General features: G+C 39.9%; 1 protein-coding gene across 2 annotated transcripts; it reads right to left on the reverse strand.

The window, feature by feature from the left end:
- Positions 1-1238: 1238 nt before the first annotated feature.
- LOC118240411 (B-cell receptor CD22-like) lies at positions 1239-15351 on the reverse strand. Of its 2 annotated transcripts, XM_081706284.1 has the most exons (13): positions 15097-15351; positions 10821-11153; positions 9553-9771; positions 8580-8936; positions 8266-8484; positions 6494-6826; positions 6170-6403; positions 5661-5930; positions 4248-4517; positions 3908-4147; positions 3660-3741; positions 3387-3435; positions 1239-3203 (listed from the first exon to the last, which is right to left on the reverse strand). In XM_081706284.1, exons 1-13 carry the CDS (start codon positions 15152-15154, stop codon positions 2973-2975), a joined length of 2895 nt encoding a protein of 964 aa, XP_081562410.1. In that variant the 5' UTR covers positions 15155-15351; the 3' UTR covers positions 1239-2972. The 2 variants fall into 2 exon arrangements, with proteins under 2 accessions (XP_081562410.1, XP_081562411.1); XM_081706285.1 differs by lacking the exons at positions 10821-11153; positions 15097-15351 and having other exon boundaries at positions 8580-9425; positions 9553-9674.
- Between the last annotated feature and the right edge of the window lie 1934 nt (positions 15352-17285).

The raw sequence follows: 17285 nt of genomic DNA on the forward strand, positions 1-17285 counted from the left end.
GCTTCACTTTAAAGCTTTCAGAGGATGCCTCCTATGTCCTACAACACGCACTTATACTACTCACAGATAATAAACCCACTATTCCAATATTCTGCTTGCACCCCTGCAGGATCAGGTTGTCGGCTATGAGGGCGAGATCTATTTGAGATGAAGTGGTCTAAGAACAGAGCAAGAGAACTGGAGTTCATGCTGGTGAGAGAGTTTGAGAAAGAGAGGGGGGGGGGGGGGGGGTAATGAGTAAAGCAAGATATCCTGAAAGAAAAAAACAATTTACAATGTACTCAGATGACAACACTGTGTGTGTGTGTGTGTGTGTGTGTGTTCAAGCACACGTACAGAATTACATCTAAGTTAGTAAACTAATAGGAGGCTTGTCCATGTGTGCATGTCTGTATAATGTTTACAGGTGTATGATTTTCCCACGACCTCTGTGAGCTGTGTTTAATACCCATTCCTGCACTGTAAATCTCACAGTTTCATGTTTACATAATTCTGGCTCCTAATACTGATTTATGGTGTGACAGGAAATAGAGCACATCGTGCACAGATCACTGAGTCTCTTCAGGGCCGATGGGACAGGAATGGCGGATTACACGCTGGAGTTGCCAGGTGACGGACTGAAGATCTCAGACATCTGGGTTAACACTTCCTGGCTCCAACAGGCCTGGTTCAACCCACTATGGGTTTAGTACAAGAAGATTTTGGGAAGGACTTTGGTCAAAGGCTTGGTGACAGTTAGGTAGGAATGAGTAAGGGTTTGGTAGGTGCCTGTAAGGCTTTGGTAGAGGCCTGTAAGGGTTTGGTAGGTGCCTGTATGGGTTTAGTAGAGGCCTATATTGGTTTGATAGAGGACTGTTTGGATTTGATAGGTGCCAGTATGAGTTTGGTAGAGGCCTGTAAGGGTTTGGTAGGTGCCTGTATGGGTTTAGTAGAGGCCTGTATGGATTTGGTCGAGGCCTGTAAGGGCTTGATAGGTGCCTGTATGGGTTTAGTAGAGACCTGTAAGGGTTTGATAGGTGCCTGTGGTGTAAACGCTTATCAGCTAATATTACTAATGAATAGACTAAAGCTATTCATCTATTCGATATCTCTAATAAGTCACATTTGAGACACAACACATTTAGTAACACATCAGAGGTACAGTGTAGCTACAAGTGTTTTTTATAAAAATTTATAAACTACATTTCAATTGAAATAGCAATTTTTTTTAAATAAATGTTATTCTAAAACTGCATCAGTGATATAAACAATTTCATTAAAATACAACATCAGATTAAGTACAGATATAGTATATCTGGAATTTTACACTTATGATAAGGAGTAATGCTACTCTTCCACATGTGTAATAATGTAAGCACACAGGTAAAGAACTGCAAAAATGTATCATTCTATTTAAAATGAAACACCACAGGAAGTAACAGCAAGGTTAGAAAGGCACTTTGAAGTTCTTTAAGAAATCAAATAATCTAAATATTAAGACACATATTATGCTGATTACAGTCTGATGGAGTCTGATGGAGTGGTTGGAGTGTGACAGTGGGTGATGTTATATGTGTAAGTGTTGGAGTGTGATGGTGGGTGATGTTATATGTGGAGTGGTTGGAGTGTGATAGTGGGTGATGTGATATCTGGAGGGGTTGGAGTCTGATGGTGGGTGATGTTATATCTGGAGGGGTTGGAGTCTGATGGTGGGTGATGTTATATCTGGAGGGGTTGGAGTCTGATGGTGGGTGATGTTATATCTGGAGAGGTTGGAGTCTGATGGTGGGTGATGTTATATCTGGAAGTGTTGGAGTGTGATAGTGGGTGATGTTATATCTGGAGAGGATGGAGTCTGATGGTGGGTGATGTTATATCTGGAGGTGTTGGAGTCTGAAGGTGGGTGAAGCTTTTCTCAGGTTCTTGGACTGTGCTGTAGATTGGAGTTTAGTCCTTGCTGGGTAATTTCACAAGACTGAGGTCATGTTATCCCCTGAGCAAATGTACTAACTCATGTAGCTTTACATGGATAAAAAAAAACTGCATTCAGCATGAAACAAAAAAACATATTTTCAAGACTTTAATTTTGAATAAAAAGTTTATGCTTACCCTCTAAAGCCACATTAGGACATGTCAAGTTTTAAATGGGCAGCAAGAGTTCCTCAAATACTTTTGTTTTGATCAAATTCACAATGTCAGTTATTTTTACAGACTGCTGCCTCATCAATATTCTGGCACCTTTTACCTAAACTGACCAGTAGAAATAACACCAGGTTACTCTAATCCCATGGGAACAGCCATCAGTGGCGGATATAGAAAGTTTTACATGAGTTGGCAATGGAGTGGCAGAGAATATTAGGAGGGTAGAATGTGTGGTGATTACAGATAAGTGAGTGAGGAATTTAGACCAAATTCAAGTCTCCTGTTTTATAAAGCACTAGACTGATAACAATATTTCATACAGCAGTAATGTTTTGTAGTTCTGATCAGTAAAAGCTACATGACAGCAATGTATAAAATGAGTAGCCATTACCATCTCTGTAATTTATATTGCAATTTCATATCCTGTACGAATTTATCATAAATATTACAAAAATTACAAAAATATTACAAAATATTACAAAGGTCTTGCAGTAAAGGATATATGACAGGAAGAATAATCCCAGTATTTAAAGCAAGCATTTACCAGTACAGTATAAACCATACTCACCTCATGAGAAAATAAAAATTCAGACTGAAAATCAAAATTACACCACTTTCAAATGCAACAATACAAACATACTTTATATATAGAATTATTTAAAGATGGATAATAACATTATTTGCTGTTGTTTTCAGATAATTTATGTTGTTTGCTAAAGAAGAACTTAGGAAAAGGGCTGTAATTATATTTATTTAGTCAGTTGACTTTATTGTATTATTTGCTTCAGAAATAACTTACACTCCATGTGTAACAGTGATACAGACATAATGAACTATGCCATTTGCATAGCCTACTGTGGGGAGACTTTTGTTTTGGTGCTGTTTACTGTGGCGTACTCTACTTCCTCTCCTTGATTAAGAGCCTTTGGCAGTTGAACAGTGGAGTAGAGCACTTCCTGTGTGTGGGAGTGTGTGAAATGAACACTGGAGTAGTGAACTTCATCCTGATCATCTGAAGATACTGTGGAGTCACAGGTCTTAGTCAGGGCTGAGATATTATCATATACAGGAGCAGTGTCATGCTGAAAGAGAGAGCGAGAGAGAGCGAGAGAGAGCGAGAGAGAGAGAGAGAGAGAGAATGAAAAGGTTTCTCTGGAAGTAACAATAATCAACATAAGCACTAATGCTGGCTGCACAGTCCACTATGACATGAGACCCATTAAGAACAACTGCAGTGATCTGTTGAGTCCCTCATTTAAACTCACATTTGTGCTGGTCTCCTCACTCCTTCTGCTGACAGCTGCAGATCCCCTCCTGGTGGAGAACCACAGTAATAACATCACCAGCATCACACTCAATTCTCCTGCATTAATCTAAGCCCTCTACAGTTACTACAGTCTGGGGAAAGTGAATTTAACCCTGTTGATACTGTGTGACCCTATACTGTAAACATCAGAGCAAAGACTCTCTGGACTGAGCAGGAAACAGCCTACAGCATTGGCAGGGTGTGTAATATCAATGTGGCTTCAGCTTCTTACCTCATCCATAGACAGACAGCAATGAGAGTCAGAAAGAAAACCACAGTGACTCCAGAAGCTGCGTATGTCCCAGCTGGGTTCCCTGCATCAGGAAGTAGAGGGCAGCATGTTAGACAGACGTGTGAACATTCTCGCGATAGAGAGGTGAAAACAAACCAGAACAGATGCTCTATGAAACTGCTCATTAGTGTGCTAGTAACATTTCTTTCTTTAACCACTGTAGCCATTGAATTCGACCCATAATGTACCTGTTGGAACTGAATATTCTGACGAGTCCATTGATCCAAATTGGTTCTGAGCTGTGCAAAAGAAAAGTCCAACTGCTCCTGTAGCCAAAGTTAAATTGGTGCTGTTTCCCAACAGTATAACACCACTTCCTGTCTTCTTGTACCAGGAGTAATTACTGATGGGGTTGGAGTCACTGTTGCACAGCAGTGTCACCGAGTCACCAGACACACGGTCAGTAACAGACGGAACTCTGGGAGGGTCTGAGTAGGAGAACAGGAATTAAAATAAATACGCTTAAAATGTCATTTAACTTATTATATTCATAACACAAGAGGATAACACAAAGCAAACTGCACCTACATAACACATCCAGCAGGGTGGTGGTGGAGTTGTGCTGTCCCAGCTGGTTGTGAGCGGTGCAGTAGTAGAGTCCACTGTGCTGGGAGCTGATGTTGGAGATGCTGTAATTCTGGCCTGTTGGCAGCAGTGTGTCTGCAGCTGCTCTCTGCTTAAACCAGGAGTAGGTGAGAACAGGAGGGTTTGCCTCACTGCTGCAGGTCAGAGTCACTGAATCTCCTTCCACTCTCTCTCCAGAGGGAACCATCAATGCTCTGGTGTTTCTAGGGGGATCTGAAAACAAACACTCAGTGTTAAAATTAAAGCTCAACTCTAAATCCAAACAAACCTTAATATCTGTAACTTTATATATACATATATATTAATGGCCCTATTTTTGGGGTGTTTATCAACTATCCTGATAAGTGTCATCTGTGTCATGAACTCGGGTCACCTTCCTAATGTGCAGATCGCCATACACCTACCTGGAAACTCACCAGCTTCTGATTCACACTCTATTCAACACACACGATCCAGTTCTCCTGAATGATCACCTGTCCTACCTCTGCCCCGCCTTCCACCCTCTCTCCTCCAATCACCTTCCTCCCTCTCTCCTCCAATCAGCTTCCTCCCTCTCTCCTCCAATGATGTTCCTCCCTCCCTCCTCCAATCATCTTCCTTCCTCAGCTCTTCATATACCATTGGAAGGTTGCTGGTTCAAGCCCCACCACTGCCAGGCTTCAACTGTTGGGCCCCTGAGCAAAACCTTTAATCCTCAATTGCTCACGTTGTACTCAGTCATAATTGTAAGTTGCTTTGGATAAAAGCGTCAGCTAAATGTAAAATGAAAGAACATTCGACTATTCCGACTTGCTTTGTTGCAGCCGCACTGTTTACCTTTGTAGCTCATTTTCGTGTTTAGACTGCCGCTATTTGATCTCTCAGTGTCCTCAGGTTTTGTCTGCGTTACACTCTCTCTCTGTAGGGGGGCTTCTACTCTCTACAATTGTCCGTGTTTTTCGATGCAGCCTGTCTGTGTTTAATTAATGTCAGGGGTTTTATAGCATCAATTGTCATTCAGAACTCTGGTAATTCTCTATTTTATATTGATATCGAACTGCTCATTGTCAGACTTATTTTACAGTGGGCATGTGTTACTAAATGGTTTTGAACCCAGTTTGAGTCAGTTGTAGTTGCTTCCAAAATTAAAGTCGCTTAATGTATGGGCTGTTTTTTCTAGCCTCTTTATAACACTAGACACTCTGACAGTGTTGTGACCTGGGCAGGGTATTTAAATATATAAACACAGCACATATACTGTGCATCCATACATATATACTTCACATGTACAGTATTAATCATACCTTATATGTATTTATATGTTACATTTAAAACATGTTGAATATGTTGTTTCATTAGGGTATAAACTGCACCTACATAACACAACCAGCAGGGTGGTGGTGGAGTTGTGCTGTCCCAGCTGGTTGTGAGCGGTGCAGTAGTAGAGTCCACTGTGCTGGGAGCTGATGTTGGTGATGCTGTAATTCTGGTCTGTTGCCAGCAGTGTGTCTGCAGCTGCTCTCTGCTTAAACCAGGAGTAGGTGAGAACAGGAGGGTTTGCCTCACTGCTGCAGGTCAGAGTCACTGAATCTCCCTCCACTCTCTCTCCAGAGGAAACCATCAAAGCTCTGGTGTTTCTAGGGGCATCTGAACACAAACACACACTGTTAACATTAAAACTAAACTCTCATACACAGTCTGGTTAAGAGATTCTTATACATTCAGAAGTTATAGTTGATAACTGTGAAACTACAACAGATAGCATCATCACCATCATGAGCTGTAGTAGTAAGTATTGATTGTAGTGATGTTTCTGGTTTATGATTAACTGACTTTATTAAATGCATCAAGACATCATGATTTTCATATGTAAATTCTCCACTCACACACAGGAGGAGAGAGGAGGTTCTCATTGCCTTCAGTAGCACAGCTATAACTGACTGCAGCCCTAACTGCAGATACAGAGCAGGAGACAGATGTGCAGTGAGACACACGCTGTCCGTTCTTGTACCAGATGTAGGTGGGGTTGTAGGGCAGAGTGCAGGTGGAGCTGCAGCTCAGTGTTACTGTCTGTCCCTCTGATCCTGGGACTGCTGGAGAGTCCACATTCACCTTCAGGCCTGTATGGGAGACTCTCATAAGTGTCTTCAGGGCTCAACACACAGATGGTGAACCATGTGACACTGCCAGACACAGAATACTTATCTTACCTGTGACAGAGAGAGACACACCAGCAGAGCTGTCTGTGTGTATCATGTAGGGGGCTTTAAATCGGAGGAGATATTCTGCTGAGTCAATCTCTGTGAGATGTTTCAGTCTTAGTGTGTTCACATTAGCTCTGTGACTGAAAACCTCCACTCGGTCATCAGCATGACTCAGCTCTTTGACCTGTGGGTGGAGTCTGGCGTACCAGGCAGGTTGGGGGGTGGGCTGCTGATCCGGGAAGGTGTAGTAACCGCGTATGTCCACTGATGAACCAATCAGAGCACAGATGCTCTGGGTGACGTAAGTTACACTCCAGCAGCTGTCCTTTCCATAAACACCTGTAACACATAAACTGAGTAAATCATAGCTGAACAAGCAGACTACCAGTTCTTTTAAAGTCAGTTGTATATAATCAGAAGCTGGGAGACAAGACTTGTCTTGTGTCACTTGTCTTGTTCTCAGGGAAGTTGTGCCAAGTTTCCAGTGGGCCCTTTCATGAATGACCTGTTTTTAAAAAGGGCAAGTAATGTCAGTATATTTTGTGCATGTTTATACAATTACATAGCAGGTTTTCTTGTGTTCCTAAGTGTCTGCATGAACACTACTTATAAGTGCAGTTACAGTATAGACCCCTCCTTTACGCCCTCATCCATGTGATGCCTCTCGCCATGTTTGATGTGTTGTTGTCCTCGGTTAACGTGTCACCGTGTGTGTTGTGTTTACACTCCTTTCCTCACATGTTGCCATGTCCCCCTTTATTACTCATTAGTGTGTCTCCAGCTTCACCTGTTCCTCATTTCCATCCCTGTGAATATTCCTTCTGTTTCCAGTTTTTATTTACTAAGTAATTTACTGTTTATTTACTAGGTTTTATTACCAGTTATGATTGACTATGTGGATGATGGTCAATGTGTAAAGGCTTTAGCATTTAAATGGTCCTCTTATTTTTACTTTTACTTTTATTCTTTTACTTTAATTTTTGCCATTAAAAGACTTTTGTGTCTTTGTTTGGTTGTTTGGTTGTTTTGAGACTCACGCCTGCATCCTGTCACAGTAAGAGTCTAATAAAAAATGTAACACTTGCTCTTTCGTCAAAACCAGGTCACCCATGAAAGAGGCCAACAGAGGTTATTATTATTATTATTATTATTATTATTATTATTATTATTATTAGTTACATTTATATAGCACCTTTCTCAAACTCAAGGTTGCTTTACAAATATTGCTTTTTTTTCTTTTTTTTTCCAAGAACAGCAGTGGTTGATTAAAACTTCCAACTGCCAATAATATGTATGTAAACATAAACACAGTGGATTTAAAAATTAAACGCAGTGATTTATGGAAAAACATGTAAAAAAAAATAAAAGATTCCAAAAATACCTTAAACACTTGAAAACTCTTAAATTGAAATATATCTAAAAATGCTGTAGTTGTCTTATGTCTTAGCCATATGTGACTCAGCATGAGTTCACTGTAATCTAGTAGAAGTTGCCAGTGACACAGAGTGAGTGCAGTTTAAAGTGAGGACAAGAGCAAGAGACAATGAGAACACAAACAAAACACACTGATGTAGTACTGCTGAACCAGCTAGCCAGTGCCCACAAATGTATAGAGCCCTCAACAGTGAAAGGTGCTTCCCAGCTACTTATAAACATGTAGGCAGAACCAGCAGCAAAAAACAGCAAAAACAAACAATCAAACAAACAAACTTTTTATCTGATAGAAGCTGCCAGTAAGGTGCTGACAGAGTGATGAGAGTTTAAAGTGAGGATCTTACAGACAGCAGGAGAGCGGAGCTCCTCATATCCTCTTACAGCACAGGAGTAGCTGCCTGCATCCTCACTACTGCCATACACATACAGTCCATTAGTGTTCTGGTTATATACAGGCTGTCCATTCCTGTACCAGATGTAGGTGGGGTTGTTGGGCAGCGTGCAGGTGGAGCTGCAGATCAGGTCCTTTGGACTACTTCTGTCTGATACTGTAATCTTCAGATCTGCAAGTGATTATAAAAAAATGTCTGGTGCTATTTTTAATGAAAAGAAAATTATTATAGCTTACTAAACTTATTTTTAAATTATACAACATTACCTGTGACAGAGAGAGATACTCCAGGATGTCCAGTGTATTTCCCCGCAGTACTATCAGTGTGGAATCTGAACCTGTATGTGTGAGCGTCACTCTCTCTCAGGTGAGTGACTGTCATACTACAGTCATTCTGGAAGCTCTGTCTATACTGCACTCTCCCCTCATACTCCTCTTCCTCTCTCACATCCACAGGTTCAACACCAACCTGCTGCTCTGTAATGAACCAAAATGATTTTGTGACCTTCTGGTTATTAGGGTAGGTATAGTAACAGTGCAGGTCCACAGATGAGCCAATCAGAGAGCAGATTTTCTGGCTATAGTAAGTCACACTCCAGCATCTCCAATTATCTGTAGAAACACCTGAAACAGAAACACTAAATGAAAAACAACTGAAACACATCAGTGTTATAGCAATAATACTCTGAAACCAGTACCAGTCAGCAATGTACCACATGAGTGTTTCCTCTAATCAGATACTTTTAGTGAGACAATGAGAATGCAGTTTAAAGTAAGGCCCAGAATTCATAAGTATTTGCCTAAGCAGTATTTATAAGAGCATGTACAGTATAATTATCTTATAAAAGTGTGTTACTAACAACTGCTCTTTGATCAAAACCAGGTCGCCCATGAAAGAGGCCAGTAGAGGTTGACTAAATGTACACAGGGAACAGGATTGTAGTACAGTCAGTCAGCTGGCCTAAGAGAACAGTAGCAATACCAGCAGTGATACATTATAGCTAACTGACTGTGAAATGTTAGGTACAGATATACAGTAGATGTACTTAATAAAGTGATCATTTAGTGTGTAAATAAAACACAAATACATGACTGAAATATACTTACCGACACCTGCAAAACAGAAACAAAAATATATCAGCAATTAAGTAGCATCAAGGTCTCCCAGCCATTGCTAATCTAACAGTAGATGCTAGTGAGTTTCTGACAGAGTGATGAGAGTTTAAAGTGAGGCTCTTACAGACAGCAGGAGAGCGGAGCTCCTCATATCCTCTTACAGCACAGGAGTAGCTGCCTGCACCACTATAGTCATACATATACAGTTCATTAGTGTCCTGGTTATATACAGGCTGTCCATTCCAGTACCAGATGTAGGTGGGGTTGTTGGGCAGCGTGCAGGTGGAGCTGCAGTTCAGTGTGGTTCTCCATCTATATGTGTTTGGTCTCGTAACCTTCAGATCTGCAAGTCATTTTAATTAAGAAGCTTTGGTGTTATATTTATAAATAGTATATAGTTAACTAATCTTATGTGATTACGTGTGACAGACAGAGATGCTCCAGGTTCACCACTGTATTGACTGTATTAGTAATATTAGTAATGAAAATGTTAGCTTTTAAACCAAGCCCAATAAATGTGTAGGAAATATGCATAAGATTTATTGATCATATATATATACTCACTGAGCTCTTTTTTAGAAACACCTGCTTTAGGTAAGTGTACAGTCAGAGACTATATATAACCCATCTGTGGTGATGCACAGTTGGTCTTAAGCATCTTCATTATCAGTGGTTATTTTCTGACTGCAGAACCAGATGGATGGTGAACCAGTCTCAACTCAGCAATGACAATGACACATGTAAACCAGTAACACACCCATGTCTGATAAACTTGTACAAACGCAGCACAATCATAACTACATTTATGTCCATCAGTATTCAGTATTAGTCTAACTAAGATCCAACTGCAAGACACGTTTGCTTAGTAAGTTCAGACTATGCTGCTGTGAGTGTAGATGGTACAGTGAAGGGACTGGTGTTTGCTCAGCTCTTGTAAATGGTTCTGTCCAGTTTCTTACATACACACTATTGTAAATGTAGTCAGTATCACTGCTCTGTTGAAACTGTTTCACCACCTTCCTTCTGTGTGTACTAGTAACAGAGAATCAGGTGAATTATCCCAGCATGAAATATCACACAATCTCATGTCAGCTCTGACCAGACTGGACTGGAAGGGATAAAATGACTGAATAATTAAAAATGTAATAATATCCATATAAAAAGAATAACACACATGTGGCATGCAAATATATAGCTTAAGATGGATTGTCTTAATATGGCGAATATTGAATAATACTGAACTTATGTATTAGCATTGAGATTTCTTGCATACTGTGTGTGTGTGTGTGTGTGTGAGAGAGAGAGAGAGAGAGAGAGAGAGAGAGAGAGAGAGAGAGAGAGAGAGAGAGTGTGTGTGTGTGTGTGTGTTCTATGTTTTATGTTTGTTATTACCTGTAACAGTTAGAGTAATTCCAGATGAAGCAGATATCCATTCACTACTCCATATTCTAAATCTGAAGTTATAAACTCCAGAGTCACTTACATTCACGTTGTTCATTGTCAGTGTACAGTCATTCCACCAAGTGCTTACAGACACTCGTCCTAAGTATTGAGGGTCTTTACTCAGGTCTTGTGGTTCTCCATCAGATCTCTGGACCTGATACCACTCTCTCGGTCTGTCACTGGAGGAACTAGATGTATATTTGCAGGGGATTTTTACTGTAGATCCAGTAAGAGCACAGAGGCTCCAAGAGGAGAGAGTTACACTCTCCTGAGACTGAGCTCCTGAAACACACACACACACACACACACACACACACACACACACACCAGGATTATAGGGGTGAGTTTACATTCTTATCTTTATCTGAGTGTGACTGTCATGGTGTGAATGCTGCTGCTGCTGCTGCTGCTGATGATGATGATGAATACAAACACACATTGGCATTAGAACCACAAACAGGACTCTGCAGTTTAAAGAACATACAAAGCAGTGCACTGTTGCAACATAAACGAATAGATACTGGCGATGGAGGCATGCAATTTAAAGGTGCAAGGAGGTGGATTTTGTAACAAATCTTATATCCATTGTGATCTTTATATATTTATTATTTTCTCATTTTTTTCTGAAGTGATTTTTTAAAAGGCTCAATTCTGGTTGACGTGAATCAGATCTTATCTGAGGAAAATGTTAGAGAAAAATTAAATGGTGGCTTGAAAGGGCAGTGGTGATTTGCAGAGAGATCAGAGAGAAATATAAATAGAGATTTCACAAAAAGGTTTACCTGCCAGTAAGATGAGCAACACTGCTACTGAAATATTTCCTCCCATTACAAATATCACAGTATTCCCCTTTGGACAAAATGTATTTAAGTTTAGTTTTTATTTTTAATCTGTACTGTATTCATATGTAATTAATATATTCTCCAAACTAAGCTTGGTCCTCTGCTAAGACTAGAATGATGATACAGTTACAAATTTGTAAGAATATTTCTAAGAATAAGTCAGAGTTGGGGTTCATTTTAAGGTAAGGACTAATATCAGGGTTCACTTTTGTACTCTTTCTTACAACTTTATTCAAGCAGAATCTAATGACATCTCTCTCACTTGTTGTAATTCCCTGCAGGGTTTTGTGAGATCACGCTCACATCTGTTGGCATGTGCAGTCTGTCACTCCCTTCTACTCTGTTCATCACTGGTCAGTGTGTGACCACAAGACTACTGCTGACAGGAGATTATTGCAATGGCTCATTCTCAGCACAGCAGTTACACAGGCATGAAAGAGGCATGGAAGTGGTATCAGAATCAGAATCAGAATTTGCCAAGTACAAAGTGTACATAGAATTCTCTTGGTGTTTAAATAAGATTAAGTACACTAAGATAAATAAAAAAAGATAAACTTCATAAAAACAAAATCTAAACTATATATACACACTATATGTAACCTGTATATGCATGAGTACATATAAACTATATATCTTATACATAAACTATGTATAACATAAAAGACAAGTGCATTCACGCGCACACACACACACACACACACACAAACACACACACGCACACACACACGCCCACACACACAATTTGTTCTGCAAAGCAAACTCCATTAACAGCCTTAATGTCACGCCCCCCTCCTCAGCTCTCTCTCTCACGTGATGGGACATTCCACGTGGCTTTGTGTTTGTTTTCCCTCGTGTAGGCGTGTCTCCACGTGCCCTTTGTTTACTTCCCTGTTCCCACATTTCCACACCACCCTTATTAGTGATTTTCCCCGCTTTCATCTGTCTAGTTCCTTCCTAATCAAATACCACGCTGTTAGTATTTACCCTTGTCCATTATTATTGTCATGTTGTGTAACTGTTGTGTGTCCCTTTGTGTAAGTTCGTACTTGTATGTTGTGTTTTTTTCACGGTGTGCCCCGAGAGCCAAAGGGCGAGGTGCAGGACGCACAGACTCCATCGACGTGGATAAACATTTATTAACACACAAAAACAATGCACTCACATACAACATCAACGATGAACACGAAAACATTTAACAATGACGATGCTAACATTAACATCAACAACGACCAACGATTCTGCACACTATGAAGAGGGTTTAAATACATACAAACAAGGTGCAGGTATGTGCAGGCGTGGTTACAGACAAACAAAACCCTCCCACTGCACGCTGCGGGCCAAACCACGTGATTAGTGAGAGGCGAGCGTTCCGTTACAGTTCTCGACTTCTACTTTCGTTTACATTAAACAATAATTCGCTTGCATCCTACCTCATCACACTTAAACATAGTTAGGACCTATTTTATATTAATTTATCCAAGACCATCCAGGGTAATTGTCTTATTATATCAATATACAGTATAAAATATGTTGTTATATAATTCAGATTAGACATTTTGAGTTCATTTCAACGGTTACGCAAAAAAGGAGATTGACCATCAGCAGTTATGTATGTGCATACATGTGGAGTATTAATTTGTTTTAGCCTATTATTAGTAGAATATCAAAGCATATAAAAAATTCAGCAGACTGTGCATGGGCATTAACAACACATTGTAGCCACCTCTAGACAACTCTTTGCTACCTCTGGGACTCCCCAGTTAAAACGTCCTAGAACCGCCTCTGGCATGAAGGTGTGGTGTGCTGTGATAGCCACAAAGGAATACAATACACTTTAATACAATTAAAATATTCAGTATGGAACTTTGTACAATTTTGAATAGACACACACACACAAACACACACACACACACTAATATTAAAATCTTCAGTTTAGATGTGCAGGTAGTGGGAATTTCCAGGTGCAGAAAGTTATTTGAGATCTCAAATTGTTTGCAATTATTAAAAAATCTGGGATTTTTCTTAAGTAGCTTTTCACATATTTTAGCTATACCCACCTGTTAAAATTAATAAAGTTTCTACCCTATTCAAGTTCCCACAAATGTACATCAATTGTGTGTATATATACACGGGATAACATGATGAATATCCGATGCCAATAGAACACCATTAGAGCTTCATATCTTTACTCTCTTCACTCCAGCCAACCACAACATCGCGAGCTCATCAGGTAGGCACCTCTTTTTGGTGGGGACACGACACTTCCAGGAGGCTCAACAGTGAGATCTGGTGTCTCAGTCTCACCCCCTCCAAGCTCCCTTTAAACCAAGCTCTACCTCTTAAACACTGTGCCACTCACAAAGACACACACGTCTTAAACACTGTGCCACTAATAAACACAACTGCACCTCTTAAACACTGTGCTAATATTACTGTAAAAACCATGATGGCCTTTCCGGTGACTAAGGCCATACCCAGCCCCACTGGCACCATTAATGCACGCTCAGTGCTGCCAGTTCCACTTGGCTATTACCTTTAAGCATTCTCTAACACCAATCCACCCTGGGCTGCCTAGTGACTAAAGCTGGCACCATCAATGCCTCCTCAATGCCACCAGTTCCATCTGGATCTACCACTTTACACCATGACATGACAGCCTCATCCATTCTGCCTTTATGGGGCATTACCCCAACCAGACTGAGCTCTCCTTATCCACAACCACTGACTAGCCCTTTCAGCTACTTCTGACAACTCCTTCACAGCTACTGCCAAATCTGTGCCGAACTGCACAAGTTATAATGTGGCAGACAAATCCCCTAACACCTGTCTCTACTGGTCTTATATGTGCCTCCCACCTGCGTTCTCTCACCTCAGACACTGCATCTTCAAATGAAACTGTAAGCTCTCAAAATTAAAGCATCCGGATTTTTTTATTTTATTTTATTATTTTTTTTATGAGTACCACACCATGTCCAGCCTCAGTGAGGTTAACACAGTACATTGTGGGACCTGTAGTTGTTTTATTTACATCAACAAACAATTTCCAGTCTCGTCCTTCACCCCATCTACCAATATTTAAAGCCAATGCTCATTCTCCAACACGCTCAACTTCTCATCCAAACCTAATCACTTTATTAGAAATTCCACTCAGCAATGAGTTAATCTCTAGACATTTAGTATCAAACACTAACACTCTTAAGATCTTGATTGTGTCTCCACATGTGACAAACTAAACTTAGACGCTGATAAAATATGCTTCAGCGTGCCAAACCCCACACATAATTTACACTTAGGGTCTTGGCCTACCCACTGTCCATTGTCAAAGCAATATCATGCGTGCCCAAAAAACAAAGTAAAAAATAAAGGAAATATTCAAAGTTTACCTGCCAGTAACATGACGATTGTTGCTACTGTAATATTTTCTGATGTTCGGAAAGACATGTTTCACACACTGGTTCACACCGGTCACACAGAAGTGATACTTGGAGCTCCAATAAGTATTAACGTTAGGCTAAATACTAAATTTAAGCCTTAAATGAAGGTCTCTGCTACTTTCTTGTGTTCCTGAGTATAACGGCCGTGACCTCAGTCCTGCTCCTCCTCACCCATCCTACACTGGGAAGATGTTGTGATCTTGGTTACTGTCAAACAGCAAAGACACGGAAAGTGTGTTGTGCATTTAGCAGAGCGTTTGTTCATCACACCCCCCCCCCCTATTTTTAGCTTATAACTTCTTCCTTTTTCTGTTCTCAAGACCACAAAACTCATTCAAGTGTGAGAAACCTTTTTTCCTTCTTGTTTTTCTACTCATTTGCTTTGTTTGTTTACTGATAAGTTAAAGATGTACTAGTCTGCCCTGGTATCAGGCTTGGCCTCTCCTGTGTCCTGCATCATTTGTTACATCAGATGCCACATCTATCACTTCTGTCAAAGTCCCTGAGGTCAGGTTTGAGTTTGATCAGACTGACTGGTAATGGAATTCTGGGTATTTATTCTACCGATTGACCATAAATTATGTCTTTGGTCGTTATGACTGCCCAGAGCTCGTAGTCACATACGTTAGTCCAGACTTTCCTATAGCAGAAGCTGTGAATATATTTAGGTCAAATGTCATCAAACAGGAACTCAGCAGCCATATAGATGAGAGGTGGGCTTATCTTACACTATCAGACAGTAGAGTGTGAATACAGACTGACATTTATACCACTTTAGTCTTGGTATGCCCAACTCATACCAGTCAAACACACAGCTGCTGTACTGAACACTTATATGAAGATACAAGAATTTTTATTTTGTCATGTTTACTATGGTGAGTAAATAAAGCTTGAAACCACTTTTTCTATTGTAGCCACTTAATTTGAAGAAATAGGAGATGAAATATAAAATAGAAATGAAATATAAAATCCAGAGTTTGTTGTTTCCAGATTTTCTTTTGTAAACTGTTTTTGAAGTAAATAGTATATATGAAATATATATATATTAATGTATTATAATTTCTTACACGTCTCTGTACATCATATTCTATGAGAATACGTAAATAAACAAGAACCACGTGGTGGCCCAAACTACACGGACACTGACGAGGGGGACCGTTACACTTTGTAACAGTATGCGAGTAATTAATGAAGCAAACTGACTTTGTTGACTTTAAGTTTGTCTGTGCTGGCAAACTCAGGAAACAAATATTGACTTGTCACTACCACAATCTTTAGCGGTTGCTTCACAATTAGATTTTATTTTTAATTATAATGTTTTCATAATAGAATTGTACATAAACATGTTTTTTCTAATGTTCTCTTTCTTTAAGGTAATGATTTTTATTCTGATTAAAACAATATGTAACGGTCAGGGCCACCTGCTAGACTGCCCTCGGTGGCCAATAGAAGGCAGAGACTTCCGTAACGGTAATCACGCACAACCAGCAGCCCGAGTCTGATGTTCCTTAAGGGAAGTGCTCCCTCTGCTGGGGGAGGAGAGGAACGTTCCTTGATTAATGGCTGGTTATTTGATTTGTAGTCCGCCACAGAGCATTAGCTCAGGACAGACATTAACCTACTGGAGAATAAAATTAACTTTATAGAACTAAAGACAAACAAACACAGGCATAAGGAATATATATTGGAAAGTGACTATATTCAGTGTCCATCAAATAGAAATGATCAAGCAGTTTATTATTTCAGTGTAAAAAGAGCTACAGCTCTCAGTTTGTTTGGTAGTGAGATAAAATTTACAAAGTGAGCCTGAACAATTTTATTCCACTATATGTATTATTAAATTTGTTACAATTGGAATCAATTTTTGTATGTGTTAGAATTTTTATTAGATCTAGAATTTGTTTGGAATCAGTCTTATAAGTGTACTATAGATATTTATTTGGGGCATAGATTTGTGTCAAGCTGTTCTATTATACCTTGTTTAGACTGTCCAGGAAGAGCTGGTACAGTGAGATTTTTATTTCCCTCTAAAATCACAGGCTGCGTGTACCTCACCTGACGAAGCGTACACCATGTATTACTGATATAAGAAAGCAGCCTATCACAGATGGTGCTTCATATTTTTGATGGAGATTCTT

The sequence above is a fragment of the Electrophorus electricus genome, chromosome 23 (assembly GCF_041902795.1).
Source record: "Electrophorus electricus isolate QZ-2024a chromosome 23, ASM4190279v1, whole genome shotgun sequence".
In the NCBI taxonomy this organism is placed as follows: domain Eukaryota; kingdom Metazoa; phylum Chordata; class Actinopteri; order Gymnotiformes; family Gymnotidae; genus Electrophorus; species Electrophorus electricus.